This window comes from Poecilia latipinna, unplaced genomic scaffold (genome assembly GCF_001443285.1).
Source record: "Poecilia latipinna isolate Pla-1442-1.1 unplaced genomic scaffold, P_latipinna-1.0 Scaffold641, whole genome shotgun sequence".
NCBI classification, from domain to species: domain Eukaryota; kingdom Metazoa; phylum Chordata; class Actinopteri; order Cyprinodontiformes; family Poeciliidae; genus Poecilia; species Poecilia latipinna.
In genome coordinates, this window is record NW_015113257.1 from 171135 (window position 1) to 181165 (window position 10031).

The 10031-nt window shown below is 41.8% G+C and overlaps 1 protein-coding gene across 1 annotated transcript; it reads left to right on the forward strand.

Moving 5' to 3' along the window:
- Positions 1-3652: 3652 nt before the first annotated feature.
- On the forward strand, positions 3653-8166 carry LOC106954253 (chymotrypsin-like elastase family member 3B). The gene is made up of 8 exons (XM_015043592.1): positions 3653-3890; positions 4011-4099; positions 5012-5109; positions 5225-5353; positions 6289-6425; positions 7535-7677; positions 7757-7909; positions 8040-8166. Exons 1-8 carry the CDS (start codon positions 3848-3850, stop codon positions 8055-8057), a joined length of 810 nt encoding a protein of 269 aa, XP_014899078.1. The 5' UTR covers positions 3653-3847; the 3' UTR covers positions 8058-8166.
- Positions 8167-10031: the final 1865 nt, after the last annotated feature.

Sequence of the window (10031 nt, forward strand, 5' to 3'; positions counted from 1 at the left end):
ATTAAAGCGGACTGAACAGGATTGGTGTGAGTGAACATTATACGCTGTTTAGTTGGTGAAAAGGATCTGACAAAAAGTTAGCAGGTTGGGGAACTTGTGATTTTGTATTTAAAAAAAAAATCCTGATGGGAATTTTTTTCATTTTTTCACTTATTTTGAATTAAAAAAAAACTGTTATTTAAATTTTTTAAATGATAATCCTGTTGGAACCAAATTGTACATTTATTTGAAGACAATTTATACATCTTCACCAGGAGGAGCTAAGGGTAGATGCCACAAGAAAATCTGGTTTCAGTCCCCAACTGTGTTTCTTGATTTAAGAGTCAATGGTCACACTAAAAAAAAAAAACACACACATTACATTTTTTCCCTATTACTTTGTGAAAATGATAGCTTAACCTGACCTATAAGTAATGAATTTATTGGGCGAATACATCTTAACCTAATGGCTGTTAGTAACTGGAGACCAGGTTTTTGGTCACTGAATGTGACGTAGCTATTAAATGTGATTTATGTCTCAGAGGTTTAATTGGCAGCATTTCCTGTGTCTGCGGCCCCTCAGCAGATTTCTGACATATCTGAAAACCATGGGAGATGCGTACTCGGCTCTTGAACCACGCTGCTTGGTCTCAGACCATTTATCTCTGTCTGGAGACGCCACCGAATGAAAGGCAGACCCATTTCTGTGGGCAGCCATATTTCTCCGCTGGAAATATCAGTTTTCATACCTTCAGCAGAACAACGGACCGAACGAAACAATCAAAGACATTCCAGAGGTTTAGAAAAGGTTATGACTCAAGACGGTTGAGGAAAAACTCACACAATTTGGAGCAAATTGTTGTTCTTTTTAATCAATGCTTGAATATGTGCAATGGACCTGTATGTAAGAGGATACTTCACTGAGAAAGCAGTGAAACCAGTGTTGTTAAAGAGGAGCCAAGTTGTGATGACTTCATGAAGGCGGAGTTTCAGAAAGAACAGGAGTTTCTTAAAGAGACAGAGGCCCAATTTCAAAATGTTAAATTACGAAGTAAAATTTCTTTTAAGTCTTGGTTTATATATATATATATATATATATATATATAGCATTTTTATAACAACTGATGGTAATATGATGACTCAATTGAGTTATAAAATGCTACCGCTTGCCTGGAAAATACAAAGTACTGCATGTTTAAAAGTCTTATGGAGTCAATAGAAGTTTGTACCTGTAACATGACAGAATTCGTAAGAGTTAAGGGGGTGTGAATACTTTTACAAGGCATCGTAAATGTTGTTTTTAATGCTTTACTATTCCTTCAGCACTGTGAACAAAGCAGGCAAGCACAAGCCCTGGCTTCAGCCTATTCCTTCTTTGGTAAATTATGGGTTTGTGTAAGTCGTATTGTTTTTGTTTTCTGTGTTTGTAATTTACCAAAATAAAGTAAACCTGAACTGAAATGTGGTTCTTGTTCTCTCTCTGCGTGGCTTTCCGGCTTCCGAGCGTGGAAAGGTTGATGAACTATGCTTAATGAAAGTCCCGTTGTGAAATACAATATTTGAATTGTAAGCAGCGGTCTATCGTCAACATGGATATGATTCAGAAAAGTGCCACTAGTTCTTTTCCACGTTGTTCAGCTTCATGGTATTGATTGCTCTTTAGAAATCCATTCATAATAAAGAGTAACTTCCACTTGAGTGAGGCTCCTGTAAATGGCGTCAGTGACTAATTCATTGTCAACTATCTGTTTCCCCGGCCCTAATCTGAATTATTCACAGCTCTGTCACTGCCGTGTTATGCAAACACACAGCACATGTCTGCTCCATAAATCTTTGCGCCGTCTCTGGCAGAAGAGGGAATTATTTGGACATGGCAGGAAAAAACAAGCAAAGCCTCTTAGCTGCCGAGGCACTGTTGATTTGATTTGCCCCCTAAAAAAGGGGAAATTTATAGACGTGCCGCGTCCTCTCCAGAGGGCGACGTTGGTTTCCCTGAGGAGGAGAGGAGACTGTCTGAGTGAGGCGTGAAGAATCGGCCCCAGACTCAGCTGGAGCGCCGGTCCCCATCCCTTTTTGTGAACGCATAACCCGCTATTAGAGCAGAGACGGTTGTTACAGGACCAGTTCTCTCCAAGGTAACCCAGAAAGCTGCGTGGTTTTAAGGAACAGGTTGTGTTTTGCTGCAGTTCAGACTTTCAGTCTCACGTCTGTTAGTGAGAGCTCTTTTGTTTTTTTACTACTTGGCTTGCTCATAAATTGATAGAAATGGGTGGATCATTGTTGTTTTTAAAGGGACAGTATCATGGATTTTCCAGCCACTTTACCTTCAGTTGTTATAAAAATGTTGGACATATCGAATATGACTTAAAAGAAGTTTGACTTCATAATTGGGTCTCGGTCTCCCTAAGAAACTCCCTCTTTCTGAAACTCCACCTTCAGGAAGTCATCGTAAACATCACTTCTCTATTAACCCTTTAACAGCGATTTGACCAGCGTTTCACTGAGAAGTAGCTCCTATAATGAGCCCAGAAGATGTGCAGTTCTACAAGGCATTTGCTGATTGCTTCAGGCTAGTCTGAAGGAGCTATGCAGAAAAGGCGGTGCGTTTAGCACAGTTTGAACAGTTGCCACGGGAGATTAAAGAATTTCTCATACATGCATGTAAGAATGAAAACAACACTCCAGGCATGTTTTTGGTGATGGAATGACATTATAACGTGATGGAAAGCTCAAAAAAGTTGGTGTTACATAACACTGCCTGTTTAATGGTTTCTCCCAAAGCAAGTTTATTTTTTTCTTACATTTTGCCTCTAAATTACAAATAGTCCTAAAATCTTAGTTGTGCATATAAAGAACAATAAAGGTCTTCGACATATGTATCTGAAAATGTCATATTTTATGAAAGCACATAGCTGCAAGAACACAATGAGGTTGTATTTTGCAACGTTTGAACAAATAGGAATTTTTCTTAGTACAAATGATCCTACTTTCTTGTGAATTTGAAAAACTCGCATAAGGGATAAAATTGCTTGATATGTAAACGTTCAAAAACGCAGCGTTTTAACAGCTCTTTAAAGTGAAGTTCCCGTCAAAGAGTCATAAATCCCATCATCAAACGAGATGTGTTCTTCACCTGCAAGTAAATTACTTGCACAATATATTTGCGTCATTATTTAGTTCCATAGAAAGAAACTGCTTCAGTTTACAGAACTTCCTGTGCAATTTCAATGTTTCTAAGCATCTTATTCCGAAAGAAATTTCCCTGAACTTGACCCAAGTTACCCAGCAGCCTTGGGAAATGTCCCATGTGTCGAGTCACAAACTGATAACCGTTTTACTGAAGTGGATTAGATTTATTATTTACCCAGGGAAGCTGGCAAACACCAGCAACATTTCTGAGCATTTTTTTTAAATTAGAAAGCAGGAGATACTTTTTGTTCTGCAATGTTCATTCAGCGATTCACTTTAATTAGGCATTGATTGTTAAATTAGCCGCCAAATAACTCAATTCTGTTGACATTTTCTGGCTTCTGAGAGCTGAAATTGAGTGGAATGGTGTAGTGCAGAAATGTCACCCCTTTTTATAATATGCACAAGAAACCAAATTGAAACAACAAACTCAATAGATGTTGGATGTTTAAAATACCAAAATTCTCTCTGCACATTTCCTGACAGACAAGGCGCTCACTGAAATGGCTTAGCTGAGTTATGAGTTTTTGGCTGAAAAGTTGACACATCTGTGGAAGTGGGACTCTTTCTCAGCCGGTCGTGATAAGGCCGCGTCTCAGTTTGGATTCTCAGAACAACGGCGATATAAAAGGAGCAGAGCAGGACAGAGCAGGATTATTTTTCCTGTTACACTGAAAACATGCTGCAGACTCTAGTCGTCGTCCTGCTGCAGATAGCGCTTGGTGAGGTTTTTTTTTTTTTATTTTTCTGAAGTTATCCTCTCATTTTAAAATACAGTTGTCACATATTTACCTGATATTAGACTTCATTGACAGAACGATTTGTTCTGATGTTTTCCATAGCTTTTGGGTGCGGTTCACCTGCGGTGAAGCCAGACACCAGTAGGGTTGTGAATGGAGTCGATGCTCGTCCCCATAGCTGGCCTTGGCAGGTAAATCATATGGCGCCTCGCAAAAGTATTCACACCCAGGGTCAATTTGACCACATTCACAACCACAAAAAGAAAAAGACAATTTTCTTTGTGATAGACCAGAGCAAAGGGTGCATATGGGTCTAACTCTCAACATGAAATTGAAGGATAATAATAGATGGTTAACTTATTAAGTAAAAAAATGTGGTGTTTTTTTATGTGTGCCAGTCTGGATTTGGCCGTTGCCAGGCGACCAACGCTTGCCTAATGCATTACTTACAGCGTAAAGTTTTATGTAGATGAGGTTATTGTATGCGACTTTTTTCCATGACTTTGACATCTCCCCTTAGTTTTAGTAAAATAAACTCTTCATGCTTCATCATTTTGGACATTATAATGCTCCTGACTCTGAGAGCAGTTCAGAAATTGTCACTTCCTGTTTCAATGCAACTGTAGGCCAACGAACCAAGTGAGATCCATAAACACATGGATGAGTGAGATGGTGTATCAGAACTTCACTGTCCTGACCCCAACCCGATAGGACGCCTTCAGAGTGAGTTAGAGCTGAGACTGGCCACGCCTCCTCATCCAACGTCAGTGTCTGACCTCACAAATGTGAAAGAATGGCAAAATTATGTTTTTATGTACTATATTTGCCGATTTTTCATTGCAAAGTAAGATGAGTTCAGTCAGACTCAAGTATTTTGTAGACTCTAAAAGGTTTTCTTCAAGGATTGACCTACATTTAGCTACATCCACCTAAGTGCTAAGTGATGATGGTCCGACATGCGACTTTATAGTGACTACTTTGGCTAAAAGTAGTCACCTTAGCAGCCACTCTCTGCTAAAATTGAATACTTTTGCCTCGCGTTGTCCTATTCATGCACCATTATCTGACTTGTTGGAAGATAAAACAAGGCGCAACTTTCACAGATCTCCCTGCAAGTGCAACATGGCTCCCGTTTCCATCACACATGTGGAGGAACGCTGGTGGCTCCTCGCTGGGTGCTGACTGCCGGACACTGCATCTGGTGACCACCTACTCACAGTACCGCCAATACAATGTGACATAATAACGCCAGATGCTTAAAGTGAAATGGTACTGCCACATATTGATGAGAAGTGAACGTGTTCTCTCTTGTGAAGGCCAGGAGATGTGTACCGCGTGGTTTTAGGGGAGCATGACATGAGCCTGCAGGAGGGCACAGAGCAGATCAGAGACATCCTGCGCATCGTTGTCCATCCTGAGTGGGACATCGACCACGTGGCCAACGGGTGGGTGTGTTGGGTTTGTTTGCATGAAGCAAAGAGTTCAACCACCTAAAACAGATTAATGAATTCATCAACGAGATGAAGCAGCAGATGGCTATTTTGCCACACAGCAAATATGATCAAATGAAAATAAAGAGATTAGGGCTGCATAGAATTGATCTACAAAGCTTAACACGTCGATATCACATGCATATTAATTGCGTTACGTATTTTGACCTAGAAGCCTCTCTCCTGCAGAGGGTTACCTAGCTCAAAAAAGCACGTTTAACGGTCTTGTGCTGCAGTCAACAATGCTGAGTGGCAAGCAAAAAGATGAGTAAGGAGCAAATTTTGGCAAATTTCACTTTAACAAACACTGCGGTTCAAGCGAACACCCCGTAAACAAAGCATATAGGCCTCAGTTCCTTTGCTACGTGTCTTCTTGCTGCCCCTTTCCTGACAGATTACTGTCAAATAAAGTCCATTGGTGACAAAGCAATCCTTAAAAACAGGTGTAAAAAAAACACAATCAAAACATAGTCAAGGACGTTTGGATAAAACCAGGGTAGTACCAACGTTGAATTATCCTTCCACCAAAGCACAAGTAGTTTATAGTTAACATTTCTAAATTACGTTTGAAACAAAGTTACTTCTTTTAAACTCTCCTGACTATGAAAACCTAAAAAACGGAGAATCTCCATCCAATTCGGTTTGTGGCAATAAACATTTTCTGAAGCATTTTTTTGAAAACGTGCATTTCAACACTTCAAGCTTACAGAGTTAAACATAACAATTAATCACGACTGATCACAACGCTTGAGTGTGACGAATCTGATCACCTTTTTTAATCAATTGAGGGGACTAAAAGAAACACACAGGATCAGAACGACAGACGACACGTTAAAGTTCTTACCTTCCTGTTTAGACAAACTCTTCATGTGACAATGCTTCTCTCTCAGCAACGACCTCGCCCTGCTGAAGCTGGATAAGAGCCCCATTATGAACGACAGCGTCGGCGTGGCTTGTCTTCCTCAGGCAGAAGAGATCCTGGCCCACGGGACCCATTGTTTCATCTCCGGCTGGGGAAACCTTTACAGTAAGGTCCCTGCTATTCCTCTCACACTGTTTGTCCCCTGGATTAGACTATTTTGAACATACTGTTCGATTTGTCAGAACTTTGCTGTATGTGCTAGAGTCTGCACCACGCAGGGCCAGACTGGGACTATAATCCAAGCCAGGAATTTAATGCCATCCCAGGCCACCACCATAGAATTAACCACCATGACTGAATTGAGTTTTAAATCAAATTGTGCACTTTACCATCAACAGCAGATGTAAGTTCTGTTCTCACTTAGACTCCGCCCGTACCAGCGGTCAGGCCACTGGGAAACGTCCCGGTGCTCCCGATGGCCAGTCTGCATCTGGTTGCATCCACTGGTGTAACTCCAGTCAACGTGTCCCAATGATTAATCCCTCTAATGTTGAGGAGGAAGCAGTTCCAGTCATAGTCAGCATTTTCATACCAAAATTATTTATGTTTTGGGAATTTGTGGGAGGAGCTAAAGATTTACAGAGTTTTCTCCAACCTCAAAAACTGGGAGCTCAGCAACAAAGAGAAAAGGTCAAAATGCCAATAGAAATATGCAAAAAGCTGCTCAGCAATTCTAAAAAGGGGTTTGATTGAGAGCTGCAGTTTCCAAGTCAAGCTCCCGTCTCACAGTGCAGCCATCAGCCGCAACTTCCCCCACTCGGCTCCTTCAGACTAGCCAGCAGCAATTAGCAAACACCTGGAGGAACTGTGCATCTGCTGAACTCATTATAGGAGCTACTTCTCAGTGAAACGCTCCTAAAAATGTTGTTAAAGGCTTAATGGAGAAACTTTGTTACGATTTACTGTCAGAAAGAGCAGGAGCTTCTTAAAGAGACAGAGGCCCAATTTCAAGGCGTTTATTTACAAAGGTAAAATTTCTTTAAATTTGACATTTACAGCATTTTTGAAACAACTTGAGATAACGTAGTTACTTGGTTATGCTAAAATATGGCACCATGAGACTACAAAATGCATATTACTGCCCCTTTACACATCGGATGTTTTCAACCTTTTTGCACAAGTTGTGCCAAATAAGTTTGATAATTTTTTCCATAATACCTCCACCTTTATCAGCTGAATATGTTTACATATCGATGTTCTCTGTGAATCATCAGCCCATGGCCCCATGCCTGACATACTGCAGCAGGCCTCGCTGCCCGTGGTGGAGCACAGCGTCTGCAGCCGCAGCGACTGGTGGGGCCACACGGTGAAGACCACCATGGTTTGCGCCGGAGGCGATGTCGTTTCTGCGTGCAACGTGAGTCAATCCACCTGTTTGAGCTTCAGCAGCTACATCCAGACTCAGTCTGAGGCTCCATGCTGCGTTTGTGTCACAGGGGGACTCTGGGGGTCCTCTGAACTGTCTGGGTCAGGATGGTAGGTGGTACATTCAGGGCGTGACCAGCTTCGTGTCTTCCGCCGTGTGCAACGAAGTGCAGAAACCCACCGTGTTCACGCGCACCTCTGCCTTTACCGAGTGGCTCAATGAGGTAAAATCAGCGTCTGGCCACGCGTCCGTCTGTCTGTCTGTAGAGATAAAAAAAAATTAAAAAGTACTGCAGCTGGTATCAACAATTAGCAAGACATGTGGAATGTCTGCTTTACCTGTTGTTTCTGCAGGTGATCCAGAATTACTGAGGCCAACCAGGAGGCCGACCAAAACAAATACGTTCAAGGAATTTGTAGGCGAGCTTGAAAGACTTAACAAAAGCTTCCAAAATCCTCAAAAATAATAAAATTGATTCGATTATTCTGATGTTTTCAGTATGCTAAACCGTCAGCTGCCACGACCTTTCGCTGGCGTCACAAAGTTTAGCGCCGCAGTTTTCCGCCAAGCCCTCTCCTAAAACGTCCAGAGCAGGTGTACGCAGCTTCCCAGCCTGCTCTACCTCTCCACTCTCCATCACTCTTTGCTGTGTGATAAAACAAGAGACGGACAACCGACCGGTGGGTGGAGGACTTGTCATGAGGTGGTGTGGTTGGTGGTGAGGAGAGAACGCAGAGACCCAGGTATGAAGATGATAATGATGGTTTAATAATGATGTTGCTCGAAAACAGTCCAAGGCAAGCAGCACGGCAGGAACAAGCACGCAGCTAATAGCCGGTAGCAACTGACTAACAGGACTATACGGGAGCTAGCATTAACCAGGACTTAACAGTTCTACTGGCGAGTGCGGACAACGTTCGACAAAACGATAGACATTGACATTGACAAGGACCCGACGAGGAACACAGACAACAGGTGGGTTTAAATACACACGGGGTAATCAGGGGAATGAGACACACCTGGGGAGCAATCAACGGGGAGGACAGGACAGAGACTCACAGGAAAACAGGACTGAACACAGAAAACTCAAAAAATAAACATACAGAAACACGGATCGTGACAGGACTCATGAGTCAGGAGATTCTATCAATCACTGCCAAGGTCAAGCAAATGGCTGCCCAGGTGAACGGACTGTGTTGCCTTCAGGCAAAAAAGAAAGAAAGAAAGAAAGATAGAAAGCTGCAGAGCCTCTTCTCAGATCAGATAAGTCGCAGCAATGGGTTACCTTGATGGAGAGATGTAGCGGTGCTCTACAGGCTCGAGCTGATTTTGCCACAAATTTGATAAGATTGAGGGGAATTTCAACGCTCTTTTCTTTTCTAACAATAATCAGACACAAGTATTGAAGTACTTTAAGGTCAGTGAAGGCTAAAATGACTACACTGTCTTTCTCTCACAGCATTCAAATCTACAGAACTCGGTCACAGTTTGTCACTGTGCTGCCTCTAGCTCCGATGTGTTTGATTTAGATTTCATTTGAGACAACGGGGCATCAATGAACTCTTAAATAACAGTAAGAAAAATTTGTGGGGCCTCAGTCAGTACCCTGTGGAACCACCTTGTGCTACAATTACAGTCGCAGGTTTTTCGGAGTACGTCCCTACCAGCTTTTCACGTCAGCAGTCCATACATTTTGTACATTCTTTGCTGGAGAGCCTCTGAGATTGTTGAGTATTGAAATCTTGTTGCAGATGTTCAGTTGAGTTTAGGTCTGGACTTTGACTGGGCCGTTCTAACGCATAAGTATGCTTTGAGCGACGCCATTCGATTGTATCTCTGGATGAAACTCCTGGAAATTGAATCAGACAGAGAAAGCTTTGTGTAGATTTCTGAATCCTCTTGCTGAAGGCTCCGGGACTGTGGAGGCCTCGGTCATGACCTCACTTCCTCCATTTTTTTCTGATGCGCGGGGGAGTCCTTTGATCACGGCCACTTCCTGTCTTCTCTGTTACATTGGTAAATATTGATTTCAGTCTCATCCCTTCACTAAACGATGCTCCAGACAGATTAACATCACATTTACAATAACAATTGTGATGCCTTCAAAGCCACGCAGGGTTTTTCACCTTTTAGCCATACTTCAGTTAAGAAGCTCCCAAAACTAAAACTTTTAATCAGGTTGCACTTGTTTGTATTTCTCAGCTAATATTTCAACTAGGAAAACTTGAACATAAAATGTTTTTTTTTTCTTTTTCCTGTGCATTTAGAATACACTGGATTAAAAAACAGACCCTAATATAATATATAAGACATAATCATCTCCCAAAATATAAGGAAATGAACAA